We start from the raw sequence: 16,896 nt of genomic DNA on the forward strand, positions 1-16,896 counted from the left end.
AGATGATCTATCTGGTCTGTGAAACAAGTAAAACTTTGAAATTTGTATTTACTTGAGGGTGAACAGAAGATACAGTTTGGACCTCAAGGTTGAAAAGCCCTTTGTGGCTCTCCATCCACTTGACCGGAGGGACCTGGGGTGGAAGTTTCTACAAGGAACACGGCAGAACAATTTTTTATTTCAGTCTGCAAAAACATTCTTAATGTGCAATTTTTAAATAGATATGCATTATATCCACCAAAATTTTTTTTTTATTAGAAACACCTTTAAATTGATATTTAACTCCATTTATTCTGTGTTGAAAGTCAATAAACTCGAAAGTAAATGTGTTCGTGCCTGAAATGATGCGTCTTTGCCAGCTTTATCATAATAAATTCCACCAAGATTGTGGCTGCGACATGACAAAATGTGAAAAAGTTCAAGTGATATGACTACATTTGCAGTTCACATATTTAACTGTGTGTACCTCTGGAGTGTGTAGCGAGTAGTTGACAGGAAGTCGCTCCAGAACGATGGGCAGACAAAACTGTCCAGTCTGCAGCCGGTCGCAGCTCAGGATGGGCAACCACTGCACCAAAGGCAAACACCAGATTCATTAGATCAGCAAAGTTGAAGACTGAAGACTTCAAGACTGAAGCGAGGAGTGTTATCAGAGAAAAGCTAAATCTCACAGAGTATCCAATGAGGGTCTCGCAGTTGCCGCTCTGGTTCTGTTTCTGTTGGCAACTGATGTGGTAGAAAGTGAACAGCAAGTGATGCCTCTCTGTCAGGCGGGCTGGAAGAGAAAGCTTCACCTCTTCATAGAAGTCTGGAGACCTGAGAAAGACAATAAAACAAGAGAAAGCACAAAAGAAAAGAAGATGAGAATGGAAGGTAAGAGACATGAAATCCACAAACACTTACATGATAAAAGGATTTATCAAAGTAGAAGTATTAAAAGAAAGTACGGCGAAGTGAGGGGAGAAGTGAGGACAGAGACTGAAGTCCTTTGAAACGAATATTATAAAACAAAGAAAAAATAGAAGCAGAGGATTACTGAAAGGGGAAGATGTTACAAAATAAACAACTGAGAAATAAATATGCTTTATGGACTAAATATTTCAAAACATACATGCTGATGAACTACAGTAGCAAATCTCCCAAATTTCAAGTTTTAATTATTTATTTATTTATTTATTCATTCATACTTGCATGTATATTTTTTACATATCACAGCAAAGCCCGACTTTAAGGAATCAGGGTTATATGCAATAACATGTACTTGCTTGTTATGGTATGTAACAGGCGTGTAAACTTCTTGTAACAACTCGGGACTGCTGGATTTCCCAAAAATAACCTAAAAATAAAAAGGAACATAAAAAGGAATAAAAACATGAATGGATTTCACAATATGTCAACTTTCAACGTGTTTAATGATTTTAAACCGTTACACTCACAGGCAGAACACAACTGGGGTCCTCTCCACTCATAAACTGGATTTTGATGGTGATATTTCTTGCTGATGTGAGCCTGTTGACAAAGTTCAGTCTCTGAGGGTAGACAAAGAGCAGGTTCCTACAGAGAAACAGAGAAAATGAGGATGAGACCTCCTGGTTATAACATAAGAAAAGAATCCAAAGAAATATGCGAGTGAAAGAAAGCAATTACAAAACAAATCACTAGATGGCGCTCCTGTAGCAAATATATCTTAACTATCTGGTGGTAAGTTGATGAAAATCTCTCCTGGCCTCTCATGGTTTGCTAACACCACGGCTGTTATTAAGAAGGCAATGCAATATTTGCACTTCCTGAGATTGCTCAAGAAGGAAAACATCGACCAGAAGCTGCTGATAACCTTCTGTCGGTCCTCCATAGAGATCGTCCTAACCTATTGTGCCTTGGAAGAGACAGCAATCAAGAAAGAGCAAAAGATCATGGGCTGCAGTCTCTCTTCTCTAAAATGCAATTAGAGTCTTCACTGCCTCAGCACAGCAAAGCATGTTAACAAAACAGCACTTTTTTATTCTTTTACTTTTAGCAGATAGTAGAGCCAAACAGCACTTTGATGTAGCCTTTGAATTTTGTTGTACTTCCGACAAAATTTGTTGTATACAATTGTGATAAATGCTTTCTATTTTAACAGACGCCAAACACACCTGTAAATGTTGTGAGGGACATATACTTCACTGGAGGGAAACTCCAACACCTCTTTGACGGGACGGATGTTTTTCTCAGCCACAGGTATGAGTGGGATGAGTTCGGTGGACAAGCAGGCCTGCGGCGTGTCGTGGATGGGAGACATGTCCAATTTAATGCAACCTGGAAGACATGATCATTTACAGTTTGCTTATACGGCACATTAAATACTGCATTAGCTAAGAAACAGACACCCAATAATTAGAAAGGGAGAGGGGAAAAAAACACTCCTTCAATGAAATGCACTTTCTGGCCATGAATGATATCAGATCAATACCTCTATTTTAGAAAAAAAACTTTTTAATCAGTTTGATGCCAGTGTGACTGGCATTAAATTGGAGAACTGTTAGCTGCATTATTCCTCTTTACTCTCTGTGAAAAAAGAAAAGCTGCTGCATGAGATTCAGTAAACAGATCAAATAGTTAAATGCAATGAGGAAAAAACCTGGTATTGTCTTGATCCTTCTTTGTGGAGTTGAGGATTTCTTAATATCAGCTAAGAATTTCAACAAATCCTCATCACTTAGACGATCCCCTTCCTGAAACATAAACACACACAATGTTAGTTTTATAAATTTACATAAATGGCAAAAGTGAAAAGGTCTAAAATTAATTAATATACAAAAGGTGCAACTACAAAACAGAAACATTAAAAGAGCTTTATGCATTTATAGTGTATTTTTCTTTTCATAGTAGGCCGCAGGGACAAGCTGGTACACGTCCTCGTCTTTGTCTTTATCTTGCTGAGTTTAGCTTTAAAAGGAAACAAAGCTTGATTTCTGTGTTTGGTTGCCTAACCTGTTTGAAAATCGTAGTGATAGTGATAGTTGCAGGTTTGAAAGTGTGAACGTTATAACAAGCTTCTTCCATGCTAGTGAAACGTTCGGAGTTCCTCCTGGGGAGCTGCGCTTTCCGGTCCATGCTGCTGGATTTACCTTCAGGAAAGAAAAAAAAAAAAAGATTGAATAAATATAAACTCAGTGAATAATGAATGCATTATGACAGATTTTTGAAAGAAACTATATTTTTCTTTTTACAATATGTGGAAACACTTTGCAATATTGCCAGAAAACAAGTGAGTGCAATTAGCTGAAAAGTTGACATGCGGGAGATGACTTGTTGAGAAATTATGATATCACTTATGAATATCCAGACGTACTAATTTAGAAAAGGGTCCAAAGCCCTAGACAGTTTTATAGACAATTACTTTTGTTTGCAGATCACTGCCATTCCCTTTCCATCTTGGCTTTGCACTAGTTCCCACATCTCACCAGTTCCTGTGCTGGTCTTTGCTGTTTTGTTTTTTTGTTGTTTTTTTTAAATCTTTTTTTAAGACATGACCTTCAGAAATCTTTTTGGTCTGACATTTCTTCCCTCTAGTCCATTCTCCTGGTTTTTTATTTCAGCAATATACTGATACTGTCAATAGGAAGGATTTGACAGGACATTTAAAATCGTCATTTGAAAAATGTGTTTCTTATGTGAAATATGTGAATATATTGTGAAGGACGCATTAAGAAGTTGTGCCCGAGAATACTTTGTACTCATTTAGAATAAAACATAATCTGGATCTTCTGGTAAAGCTCCAAAATGTGGTGAAAAACCACATGCAGGAAATGACTCTAAGCTGGAGCAGGTTCTTCTGTGGACAAACTCGTACACACCTCCTTTTACGCTGTCAGAATCTGTGACATCGCGGTCCGAGGCAGCAGTTTGAGAGATGACCTCCATGATGTTAACTGTTGCCCAAGCAAAAGGCATGCGATAGCGGCCCAGCCTCTGGCAGAAAGCCTCTGCCTGGCTCTTCAGTTTCTCAAGTTTGTCTCTGTTCTGAAATAAAGAAAGAAAGCCACAAATCTTTACTTTCATTTTAGAGTTAAATAATAAACCCACAAGAATCATTGGTTTTACCAGGGGAAGAAAGAAACAGGCCAGCTTATTTCTGTGAAGTGAGACTGGTGACACAACAAACAGATTGCTCTGCTACTTTACCTTTGTAGAGTCACTCTCCCGCATTGTTAAATAGGGGTCAGCACAGTCACTAATCTCTCCTTGCTGGAGGACCTTCTCAATCTGAAACACAGACAGGAAATACACAAGTAATCAGAGAAGCTTGCAACATTTAAGCCCCTCTAAAAAATCTATATCTTGCTGGGAAAGGTTCACAATGCATTGAATTACAGGCTGCGCAGTATATTTTAGATTTCAACTATGGGGTTTCTTTAAAACCAGGAACCTCTGCTGTTTTCCACATGATTGTCATAGGACATCGGTTTTTATTCTTACCTTGATGACCAGGTATATATCAGGGGATGGGTAAGTGACAGAGAAGATGGCAGATCTAGCCAGGGTGGAGTGATCCACATGTGGAGTGTGAGGTTTCAAGAAGTTTCTAAACTGCTCTGAGTTGAGATCACAGTAGAAGTTCTCTGATATCTGGATGATGAAATGAAAGAAACATAGATTTTTTTTTAAAGAGAAGAGTAGTATGTTAGACAAGCAGCAGTCTCAATACATTGATCAAAAAGCATTGCTGACTCAGCACTCAGCAATTTCTCATCTCCCTTTTTTATTACAGCCTGCAGGCAGAAAGAAAATGTTCTGATCTGACCGAACCTGCTGCGTGTCATGTGATCCTATTTACTGCAGGGCTTTTAACCTCTGTCCATAATACTGCACATACCTCTGCTGCACTGACCAGAGCAGCACACACTCAAACAAAGCAAATCTGCCATGTTTTGGTAGCTGGAAATCATCAAGATTAACTTTGATCAGGTTGCATGCTTAGATAAGTATTTTGCCAAAGTCTTTTTGTCTAATCTAGTTTATCTATCACAAAACACCTCATAGCATATTGACTGGTTTTACTGCAAATGTTTTTTTTTTCTTCTTCATGGCAAATATGCCTTCTTGCAAGACATCCATCCATTTATATATGCAGGATTACCCACAGAGCTGGTGCCTATCTTCAGCCGTCATTGAGTGAGTGGCAGGAGAGAAACCAAAAGAAAATATGAAAACTCAACAACTAGATGGACCTCTGTAGGTAATTAGTTGCACTGTATTTTCTTTCAGGTTATCAGACTAAATGTAATGAATAAATTGCATGCTATACTTTTCTTACTTTACTTTTGAAACATTTTAAAAAACTATTCATCTTTTGCTAATATGAGCCAGCTGACTTCTACAGTTAGACATGCATCACTCACTCACTAAAAGTAAAGGCCCAGGGTTCACTTTGTTCATATTCAGAGAGAATCATTATTGCAAATCACCATTAAACTGTGATGAAATGACACATGGAATGTAATAACCCCTCTTCAATGTGACGTTGTTTCTGATCACAGAGTCCGCCTTGCACCAACAAGCTTTGCATTGTCAGACGAAGAACATCTGGTGCTTTAGAATTAGCATCTGCGTAGCACGTTCCTCTTCTAACCGCTTCAATCAAAACAAATCTTTGTGAAAACTGCTGGGGAAAAAAAGAATTTACCATGCCTGCTAATATATTTTTTATGCATAAACTGCATGAGTCTGACCTTATACTGCTGACTACAGAGGAATGTTCTTAGGGAATGATATATCTTGGTAAACTTTATTACAAAATAACAAAGGTCATCATTCATAATAGGGAATACTTGTAAAGAATCAATTTCTTTCTTGCTGTAAAAATAAGCTAATTTGCTTGCATGCCTAATGTAAAACCTCTGTCTGTTTTACATCTGCACATTTTAAATCCTAAGTAGGCCGCTTTTTGGGCCAAAGCCTGCCTCTGTGCTCTAAGAAGGACATTTTTTAATAACCCAGAGTATTAAGTGGAATTTTATGAACATCTGCTGCAGATTTCACAAACGTAAAACAGCCTGAGAGGTGCATGAAAAAAACACAACACAAGCAACAACCTATTTTTAACCGCAACACTGAAAACAGAGTAAAACAGGCTAAACAAGCACACAGAGGAGAGCTTCAGAAATATATAGAGGAAAAAAAGGGGAAGATTTTAAAGATAAGTAGGTCAAAAGTGATCGGTTTGTAGTTTCAACTGTAATCACCTCTGACAAAACAAGAGCGACACATGCAGATAGAGACGTGCTTCATGACTTTTCAGCCTTTATTTTTACTCATAGCAATAGACGGGAAGTTGTTTCACCACCACAAAGATACACCATCAGAATTGCAACTTCACATTATTTGCAATCATTTTTTTAACTTAATGTGCTCTCCAGACTTATTGGCGTTCCTGGTAAAGATGAATTTAAAAAGCTTAGAAAAAAAATCAGCTTTTTTTTAACTATCATTTTGAAAACCAACTTTCAATATAATTTATTTAAGGTGAAAGGGTATTGCCACATTTGTTGGGACCCCTAAAATTTCCTCTCTCTCCAATTTTGATTTAACACCTTTATTTCCTAAAGTCAATCAGAGTGTCACATAGTCTAAATACCAGCTGTCAACATGTCAACCGATTATTTGAGAGACCTACCAGGAAAGATCCCGCTCTGTAGGACAGAAACACAAACATAAACAGGCTGCGTCTGCTAAACACTGCTGTCTGTTTAAATGTAATTGCTCACTTTGGTTCGATGAGACCAAGCTAAAACTTTTCAGAAACAAATACTTCGCAATTTGAATGATTAGTATATAGCTACTGTTAAGTACGGTGTGGAATCTGTAGGGTGGGTCTCGTTTTTTTCCCAAATGTTCTTTGACATACAATTCTAAATACAATTCCTGCATACAACAGCAATAAAACATTAACTTGTTCTCAGGCTTTTTACTAATCTTTGCCAGGAGGTGGGCAATAAGAAGCTTTTATTTGGTGCATCATCCTGAAATATAAGCTAATAAATCTCCTTCTGTGGTGGTAATTTTCAGTTCTTCTCTTCCACCCATTAGAGTATCATAAAGCTGTTAATCTTGCAAAGCAGCACAAAAACCATGAGAGCAGAACGGCAGAAGGTCAATAGAAAAGTCTCATTTTAGAGGTCAATACGCTCATAATTTTTCCGTTCCTTTCCCTCCCCAAAAATATTCACTTGTGTAAATCCAGACGTCTCTTAAGCTATTCATTTACAAGTAGTCATTCATTTTAAAGCTAAAGGTTTACTTGATATTGTCTCTGTTCAGATCACTGGAAGCAATTTATTGCTTCCAATTGCCATACAAAATGGTTTCCTTTTATAAGCAACAGCTTATATATTTTTTCCTATATGTCGTATTGAGCATTAAGTTTTCTAATTTTCATAATATTACATAAAGTATGCTCATGTAATATTTGGTCTTTACTTCTGTTTTTAATACATATCCATGCAGTAAAACTGACTTCAGATGTGAAAGGTTTGCTTTGTGGTATTTCCCTATGCAAATTTAAAAAGGTGGTGTGAAAACCAGTGTTATTAGGCCAAAGTGCAAGGGGAAGGATTAATGGTTTCGGAAAAAAAACTTTCAAATAAAAACCCTGAAAATTTTGACCCACATCTGCATTCACTACCTTGAATCAATACTTTGCAGAACCACCTTTGCTGCAACTCTTGCTGCAGATCTTTCAGGATATCTCTATCAGTTTCGCTCTTCTCGAGACTTAAACTTTTTTTCCCCCTATTCTGTCATACAAAGTAGCTCAAACTGAGTCAAACTGGATGGAAAAGTGAGACCTCCTCCCAAGTCCTACATCTTTACAAACATTTGAAGGATATAGCTGACTGACTATCCCTAGCATTAGAATTAATGTGAGGAAATACCATTGTGCATATGTAGACATGAGAACACTGGGACACACCCGGCAGACTAGTACTACTTAATAAGAGTAGCTACTCTGCAAAAATAATGAGTTTCCTTACCTTTTTTTTCTCTTTCAGGTCATATAAGGCCATGGTGGCAAAAATGGGCTCAATGTCAATTTCAAACCTTGAAGTGGAGGAAGAAGAGGAAATATGCAAATTAAGTATGGCCAATGAGTGGAACTCTGTTTTTACAGTTGAGCTCAGAATATATTTTCTTCCTGTAAACGGCAGTCATGACAGGAAGGAACCAATTGTCCCGACGCTAAATGATGACATGCTGAACTGAGGGATCAAAAAAAGGGGGTCAGATAGTATGATGCCAAACCACTGCAATTTGAGAAATTAACCCAGACATTTGGCAGCTGTATGGGCTGCACAGGGACAGGCATTATGAAAAGTGTAAGGCAGAAAAATGTGAGTGGTCTGCGTGTTTATGTGTGTGTGTAAGACAGAGAAAAATTCACTAAGTAGAGAGAGGAATACAGACTTTTTAGGGAGGAACCCCTCCACAGAGCAGTCCTCCACCCTGATGTATTGCTTTGTCTGTCAATGAATTCCTTTTTATTAATCTACTTAGACTCATAAATAACAATCAGATGTTAAATCCATCAGTGCCTTATTTGCTATATAAAACAGAAAAGTTTACTTTTATACATAATAGGGTGCTTGAAGATTTTCACTTTAAAACAAGCAACTGCTGGCTCTTTGCCCACCGTGTACAATGAACAGAAAGCAGCTGATGAAATGATAGAACCATTCTTCCTCCCACAATATAATGAAAATGTATGACATACTTCATGGCCTGGCATCGAATCAAGATGCGTTCTCCAGTGTGTTCTTTGGGGCAGTCGGGAATGGGCCGGATTTCCACCGCATCGTCCTAGAACAAAAACAAAAAGAAGCAAAAAATGAAAAGCAGATGTAGATGGGCCGGAAGAAAATTTATATTTTCAGAAAAATGTTTTTGCACAACGCAAGTGACGATTTTCCTAAATATTTGAGATTCTGCAACTGTGGAAACTAAAACTAAGCTCAAATCTGCTTAGAGTTAAGGTCAACGTTCAACATTTATATTAAAAGTTGCATAAGTTTTCATAAATAAAACCTTGATTAATTGCTTTAGTTGATTTAAATATGTAATTTATGCATATTTAAATAGCTAAATAGTGAATACTTTACCTCATCAGGTGGCGGGTAAAGCGCAAACACCTCAGGATGTCTTTTTGCATGCCGCGCCTCCTGGTTGAAGCGATCCAGCTCCTCATGGCTGCTGAAGGCCAGCAGTCCTTCGACCCTCTGGTCTGGGGCCAGGCTTCGCAAATTAAAATCACACGAGGTCAGTGTGCGGTCGGAGTCATCGCTCAGCCCTGCTAGAGTTGGAGACTTGACCTGAGGCAAAGATGGAGGAAAACACGTTAGTGTGGTGGCGTGGTCAAGGTGGGAGCAGCAGAATCATATTCATGTGACAGGAATGAAAATACTTGAGAGAAAAATTATGGATGAATAAAAGATGACTATCTTTTATGTAAAGTGCCTTGAGGCAATATTTAGTGTGAATTGGCGCTATATAAATAAATTGAATGAAACTGAAATGTTACATTGTTTACATAAAAAGTACTGGTGGCTCACTTCTGTGTTTAGTGTCATTTCTTTTCTGAATGAAGTCATTGTCAAAGCTACTGCTCTCTTTCAATCCATCTTCTTTTCTTTTCCTACCTGTAGAAAATGCTCATAGGCTAGCGCTTGTGTTTAGCTGCATTTTCCGTGGCGATCTATAGATCTCCATTACTATGATTAACTTTATAAGTGCATATGTGTACAAATGCAAGAAAGTGGTCTCTCAGTAAAATAAATTAAGAACCACTGTTATAAAATAAGGGAAAATAAGCTAGTTGTCTCTAGTGTTATCTCCAGGACACACAGGAGGTATGTAGTCAATTTGTCCTGAGCAGCACAGAGTACAGAACTGATCTGTTCATTTATTTTTGGAGTTGATGATTATTTGATAACCAGAACACTGCAAGCAACACATCTGGACTGAAGAAAGCATCAGGAACTTCCACTAATCAAGTGAATTTCCTTTTGTGATATACAGATATGTTCGGAGGCCCTTTAGGATCATCTTTGATCATGTCTGAATAATAAACCCATTTGCAGTATCAAATTACTTCCAGATTGGTTGAAGCCATCTTAAAATAATACAGCCTTCCTAAAAGGTTCAATCATAGCTAGGTCATTTCCTAAACTGTGTTTACACAAGAGCTCTTTGGAGCAACCCCAGGATTTCAACACCAGAAGACGGTGTGTTGAGACAAGGCCAAGTTTTTAGATTACATTTTCAAAAGCCTGAGTTGAAAAAAAGACGATCTATCTTTTTTTGACAGTTTCTTTGCAGATGTACATGTACATGCAAAGTAAAGAAATTCATTCATTCATCAGTTTAATTCAAATGATGACATGAAATGATTAACAGAAAATACTCTTTAATTTCAATAACTTTTGTGTTTAAAGAGAAAGTTCTGTTCCTGGCATGAACACCCAGCTACTGGGCATGGCATGACTCCCCTGCAGCCACACTGCATGATGAGGACCTTCTCTCATGCCACCCCTCTCTTCTTGTCTTTTTCACTCTCATCATCCATCAAGCCCAGATCCAAGCTGTTACACTACAGGGTAGGACTGACCGAGCAGCCACCCTAGTAAAGCTTCACCCTGTCAAGGCTCCAGGAGTCCATCACACCACATACCCGGGGCTTTTGTTGAAACAGATTGGACCAAGGACAGGGGACAATAGTGTTGTTCTTCCCATCTCTCTCTCTTTCTCTCTGGCATAGACATGATGGGAAGCCTGCAGCAGTAATAGGGGGCCTTTGGGTTTGGATGATTAACCAGAGCAAGCAGTGGGTGGAAGTGGTGCTTTAAGGGAGCTGGGTGGCAGGGACTGCCTAACTGTGGGAACCAGGGATTTGGTCACTCTGTGACCGAAAAACTACAGAGAGGCCAGCATGGGAAGTTGGCCTAATAAATCACCACTAGGAAAATGAGGCAGTGACCTGGGCAGGTTGGTTGGTGAATTTATAATTTTCCACATTTTACAACATGGAGAACTTATTTCGTTAAACAAATTGGGAAAAGGAGGGGGAATACTCAAAAACCTTAAGCTACAAAAATGGATACATTAACAGCAATCACATATAATATAAATGGAGTAAATAATCCAATAAAGAGAAATAAAATTTTGACCCAGCTAAAAAGGCTGAACTGTTCAATTGCAATGCTTCAGGAGACCCACTTTAATGAGACAGAACATAAAAAACTCAGAAGGGTGTGGGTAGGGCAGGTTTACAGTGCTTCATGTGAAGGGGGCAGACGAAGAGGATTTGCCTTCTTATGTCATAGATCACTAGGCTTCGTTGTAGAGAACACGTATGAAGACAAAAAGTGATGCTATATTTTGGCTGTAGGTACAATTAGAGGAGTGAGTATATCCCTCTTAAACATTTATGCGCCTAATGAAGATGATCCTAGCTTCTTCAAGGACATTTCAGCTCTTCTGACAGCAAAAGCTGATGGATTTATAGTAGCTGGAGGGGATTTTAACTGTGTGATGAACCACAAATTGGATAAATACCCATTTGAACAGAGACCAGTGCCCCAGAAGTCTAAAATTCTGCCCAGTTTGATTGAAGAAATGGGGCTAGTAGATATATGGCGTCAAAGTCACCCCAAGGCGTGTGATTACACCTTTTTTCAAAGGTCTATGGAAGCTACTCCAGAATAGATCTCTTTTTTTGTTTTAAGGAGGGATGCACATAAAGTTACAAATTGCCATATTGAACCAATAACAATATCAGACCACGGTCCAGTTGTTATGACAATAAATTTAGAGAACAATAACCAACCTAAACAGTGGAGAATGAATGTTTCACTTCTAAATTATCCAGAAATAGTTCAAAGAATTAAAAAAGACTGGACTGAGTATATGGAACACAATGAAAATGGGGAAGTATCAGTGTCAACTCTTTGGGAGCTGGAAAAACTGTGCTGAGGGGGAAGTTAATCTCTTTGCCATCCCAAATCAAAAGAGAACACGATAAAAAACAAGCAGAGTTAGAAAATCGCATACGACAACTGGAGGAGGAACATAAAAAGACTAATGATGAAACTACTTTAAAATCTCTTGGCAAATACAGACAAACACTGGATATCTTGTTGACGCAAAAGGCAGAGAGAGCATTATGGTTTGCCAAGCAAAAGTATTATGAATCAGGGAATAGGGCCAGCAGGCTACTAGCATTTCAGCTGCACAAGAAACAGGCTGATCGCACAGTGGAAAAGATAATGAATCCTTTTGCAAAGAAAATGCTGTCCCATCCTAAAGATATTGCAGAAGCTTTCTCAGCTCACTATGAGACACTTTATGATTGACAGTAAAATCATAATCAGCCTTGATGCTGAGAAGGCATTTGATAGCGTGGACTGGCAGTATCTGAAACACACACTGGCAAAAATGGGATTTCATAGAGACTTTATCAAATGGATTGGTGTGCTACAGTCTGGACCCACATTCAAAGTACGGGTGAATGGACACTCCTCAAAGAAATTTGGTTTAAAAAGAGGAAGTAGGCAGCGATGTCCTCTTTCGCCTCTACTATTTGGTATCGAGCCCCTGGCAGAAAGAATACGGACAGACCCTAGAATTCATGGAGTAACAGCAGGTGGAGTCACCCATAAAATCTCATTATATGCGGATGACATTATTTTATATATTTCTAACCCTCTGAGCTCAACCCCTAGGCTTATGACTAGTTTAAAAGATTTTGGAGAAATCTCAGGCTATAAAGTTAATGAAACCAAGTCTGAAGTTATGATGTTGGTGGTAAAATGGCCTACAGGTTTAGATAAAGAGGTCACTTTTAATTGGTCCAAGAGGGGATTCAAATATTTAGGTGTGATGATTACACCACAAACCTCGCAACTATTTAATAGAAATTATAGTAGATTAATCACACAAATAAAATCAGACCTGTCTAGATGGGAGATTCTTCCTCTGTCCCTTTTGGGCAGAATAGAAACAGTGAGAATGAATGTTCTCCCACGATTAATATATGTATTTCAGGCACTACCTATTTGGATACCTGCTTCCACTTTTAAAATTTTGGATAAAATTATTAATAACTTTATTTGGCAAAGGAGGAAACCAAGAATCAGACAGAAATTATTGTTAAACCCAAGAGAAAAAGGTGGCCTTGGTCTGCCTAATCTGAAATTGTACTACTGGGCAGCACAACTTCGTGTTGTGGTCGAGTGGCTTGTACAGGATGAGGAGATGAACTGGATTGGTCTGGAGAACAATGCATGCCCACTGGTACCTCTTGAAGCGATGCCATTTATGGAGGGAAAAAATTGGAAGGATTTAAAAATTGAAAATGAGTGGATTAATTGTACATACAGAGTCTGGTCTCTAGTGAGGAAGAAAATGGGAGCACCTTTAACAATATTACGCATAACAAAAATAGCCAAGATTACTGACTTTTTTCCAAACAAACTGGATACGGGTTATCAGAGATGGGCACAGAAAGGATTCATAAGAATTAATCAGTTATTCAGTGGAGAAACCCTTAAGTCATTTAAGTAGTTACAAGATAAATAGGGATTATGCTCAAAAGATTTCTATAAGTACTTACAATTAAGGGATTACCTTTTATCGCACAAAGAATGGCATACCTTGAAACAAAATACATTACCTTTAGAAATATTTCTGATAAAATGTGTGGAGGAAAATAATAAGAGGAATATTATATCTAATCTATATAAATATTTACAAATTCATTTCTCTGACAATTCTATAGATATAAACCAAAAGTGGGAACTAGAAATGAATATTGTTATTGAAGATGAGGAGCGGGAGGAGATTTGTGAAAAAGGTTTTAAGATCACCCACAGTCCAGGTTGAAAGGAATTTGACTGGAAATTGAGAATGAGATTCTTCAAAACACCTTTCAGTATTTCAAAATACAACAGAAATGCTATAAATTTGTGCTGGAGGAACTGTAATCAGATTGGGGATCACACCCACATTTTTTGGGACTGCCCAGTACTGATTCCATTCTGGCAGGGGTTTCAGACAGAAATTAAAAAAATATTTAAGTTCACGTTACCACTGAACCCACTGCATTATATATTGGGTTTGCCCCTAGGAGAAGATATTGGGGAAAAGGAAGTCCAGTTACTACAGATTCTGCTACTAGTACCAAGGAAAATGATAACTCTGTCCTGGCTTTTGCCTCCCACCCTTCAACAATGGCAAGAAAAATTTAAGAATGTGTATATAATGGAAAAGATAACAGCAAAACGTCATGTAAAAATTGACATTTTTCTGAGTGTATGGACCCCAGCTATTTCCCACTTTGGATGGCCACAAGGATAAAGATGCTTTGGGTTATAAAAAAGCTGTGTCAGCCCCCTTTGTATATCTCTCTCTTTTAATGAGAGACACTGGTTATGTACACCTCCCTTCCATGTGAGCCCATGAAGACCTTTCTAAGAAATGTCAATTGCCGAAATGGATTTAAATGTTTGCTGAGTCCCCCGCCCCCTTTTTTGTTCGTTCTCTCTGTCTCTCTTTTTTGTTGTAAGTGCTTTTTCATGTAAGTGCATGTATAAATATACATATGCATATATGTTGGATTCATAATATTCTTAAATAAAGAATGTTAAAAAAAAACAAATTGGGAAAATAGTACGTTTTATTTCTGTGCAAATGAGGCTAACTAAACTTGAAAGAGTCATTCCCACAGTGGAGGGAGTGATAAGAATAACAACACACTGTTGTGTTCAGCATTAAAGAACCCACCCCCTTGCTTTTCACATTCATGCTTCTCAGGCCTTCATCAGTATGGACTGCCATACTGCTCTTAGTAAAGCGTCTTCAACAAAAGACACTTTAAATAAAGAGACTATGCTTTTCCTGCAGCTCTTTTAAAAAAAACAGTCTGATTACAAGGAAAGTGGACAAATACTAATTTATCCATACACATGTACATGGGAGCAAGCTGGATTTTTAGAGATCAGTTCAGCTGTGTGTACCAACTGAAAACACAAGGGAAGTTTTGCTTTCATAGGTGCAACAACAAGCACTTTAGCATGCTGACTGCTTCTGCAAACATTTGTGATAGTGTGGGTCATCCTCAGGACCTCAGGGAATTCAAATTTGTTATTGCGAGAGGATGCTACCTGTATAAGTCCAGTCATAAAGTTCACTTGTTACTAAATAGTCCAGAGACAACTGCAAGTGGAATAATAACAACGTGAAAGTGAATAGCAACAATTGTGGCACACTGAGTGAATGCTGTGGAGCACAGTGTGCTGAGATTGGCATCTTTCTAAAGGGTCAATAGCTATTTAAAATACCAAATGAAACATCTAATCATGCACACATGTAAAAGTTTATGCGAAATCTGCATTATCACATCAGCTAAATGCAGAGATGATTCCCAGGCTTCGTGTCTACCTGACTGTCAGCTATTTTCAGTGGCCAACATGCAAATATATTTACATACTAGGTGGTCATGTGATAAAACAGATGCTGTGATGTCTGGAATATTCACTCCAGCCAGGAATATTACATTTGCATTTGCATTGAGCCACTCTGTGCAAACTTTGTTCATTGTTGAAAAGAGAATAAATGTCGAAAACCTTCCATAAACCCGGGTTAATCAGCCAAATATTAGTGTCTTTCACATTAGCTTGATTAACAGACTATTTGGTGCTTAAACTATTCAAAAGAGGTTGGAATTAAAATGATATACAAGGAGTGCTGTAAGTAAGTAGGCTTCTTACTGGTTTGTCTTTGTTTTCTGGTTGGAAATCAGACTCAAAGATTTGCTTATGCAGGACTTTATGCAGGCCAACTCGCTCTGAATATGCACTCCAGCCATCCCCCTGGCACCTTTACATGCACAAACACAGACAACAAGGATTAACATGCGATGTAAAGAACGTTGATGTTTGTCATTCAAGGAAACATGGAGATCACTGGACTGAAACAAAGTTGAAGAGTTTACCTCCTGGAAACAACCAGCCATGGCTGGGTGTAACTCTTCACGCAATCTCTCACATGTGGATCTAAGTCGCCTCTGAAAGGAAAGGAATGAGAACAGGGAAAAAAAATATGTAGACACGCAAATATGTAAGCAGACATTCAAAGACATCTGAAAACCATTAATTCTACTTCTTAGCTTATCTGAAAGTCATGGTCAAGGTGCAGGACACACATGTTTAGCAAGATAAAATTACAAAATAGTTTAAGAAATGAAAGAAAACATTCCAATAAAAGCCTGGTGTCTTAAAGTCTTTCTCTAAGAGATTGTGAAACTGTGGCCATTATATAAATCTTCCTCCCTTTGATGTTTTCTGGCTCATAACCCACCCATCCTCTGGGACAGAGTGCCGGATGGTACGTCGCTCCTTCTCCACCTGCTCCACCTTAATGTCATCATCAGGGAAGTCTCCAAATTCATGCATCAGATCTGAATCTTCACTTCTTAACTGTGACATCAGGAACTCCTCCAGGTCCAATGGCTCCACTGCGTCATACGCCGGAGGCTGAGAAATCCACAGGTCATAGATATGAAAGTTATGTTTTCTGATGGAAGGAGACTAAAGAAATCTTAAGGCATTTTAGCAGCAAATATAATCAAATGTCTTAAGTAAGCACTGTTTTTGCATCTCCAGAGAAATTAATTATCTACCCAAAAATTATTATATGTGATTTATTTAAAGGATCAGATATTTCCAGGTATGAGCACCCTAGGTAAAGATGCAAATAAATTATTAATATTTTGGCTAATGAGTTTGTGCAGGACTTTTGTCATATTATCAGCATAACTTTCAATATATTTTACATGGAAGTAATGTGAAGATGAAACTTCACAAC

General features: G+C 38.1%; 1 protein-coding gene across 2 annotated transcripts in view; it reads right to left on the reverse strand.

Moving 5' to 3' along the window:
- dock8 (dedicator of cytokinesis 8) overlaps positions 1-16,896 on the reverse strand; it is a 62,766-nt gene that overhangs the window by 28,728 nt on the left and 17,142 nt on the right. For both annotated transcript variants that reach the window (XM_032578367.1, XM_032578368.1), the window contains 17 exons: positions 16,390-16,565; positions 16,025-16,096; positions 15,801-15,909; positions 9,138-9,347; positions 8,753-8,838; positions 8,016-8,082; positions 4,462-4,611; positions 4,168-4,248; positions 3,840-4,005; positions 2,974-3,110; positions 2,621-2,714; positions 2,136-2,298; positions 1,437-1,554; positions 1,266-1,336; positions 672-816; positions 467-568; positions 53-148 (listed from right to left, as the gene is read on the reverse strand). In XM_032578367.1, coding sequence (XP_032434258.1) covers positions 53-148; positions 467-568; positions 672-816; positions 1,266-1,336; positions 1,437-1,554; positions 2,136-2,298; positions 2,621-2,714; positions 2,974-3,110; positions 3,840-4,005; positions 4,168-4,248; positions 4,462-4,611; positions 8,016-8,082; positions 8,753-8,838; positions 9,138-9,347; positions 15,801-15,909; positions 16,025-16,096; positions 16,390-16,565 — 2,043 coding nt within the window. The remainder of the gene's footprint in view (positions 1-52; positions 149-466; positions 569-671; positions 817-1,265; positions 1,337-1,436; positions 1,555-2,135; positions 2,299-2,620; positions 2,715-2,973; positions 3,111-3,839; positions 4,006-4,167; positions 4,249-4,461; positions 4,612-8,015; positions 8,083-8,752; positions 8,839-9,137; positions 9,348-15,800; positions 15,910-16,024; positions 16,097-16,389; positions 16,566-16,896) is intronic.

This window comes from Xiphophorus hellerii, chromosome 12, assembly GCF_003331165.1.
Source record: "Xiphophorus hellerii strain 12219 chromosome 12, Xiphophorus_hellerii-4.1, whole genome shotgun sequence".
Lineage (NCBI taxonomy): Eukaryota > Metazoa > Chordata > Actinopteri > Cyprinodontiformes > Poeciliidae > Xiphophorus > Xiphophorus hellerii.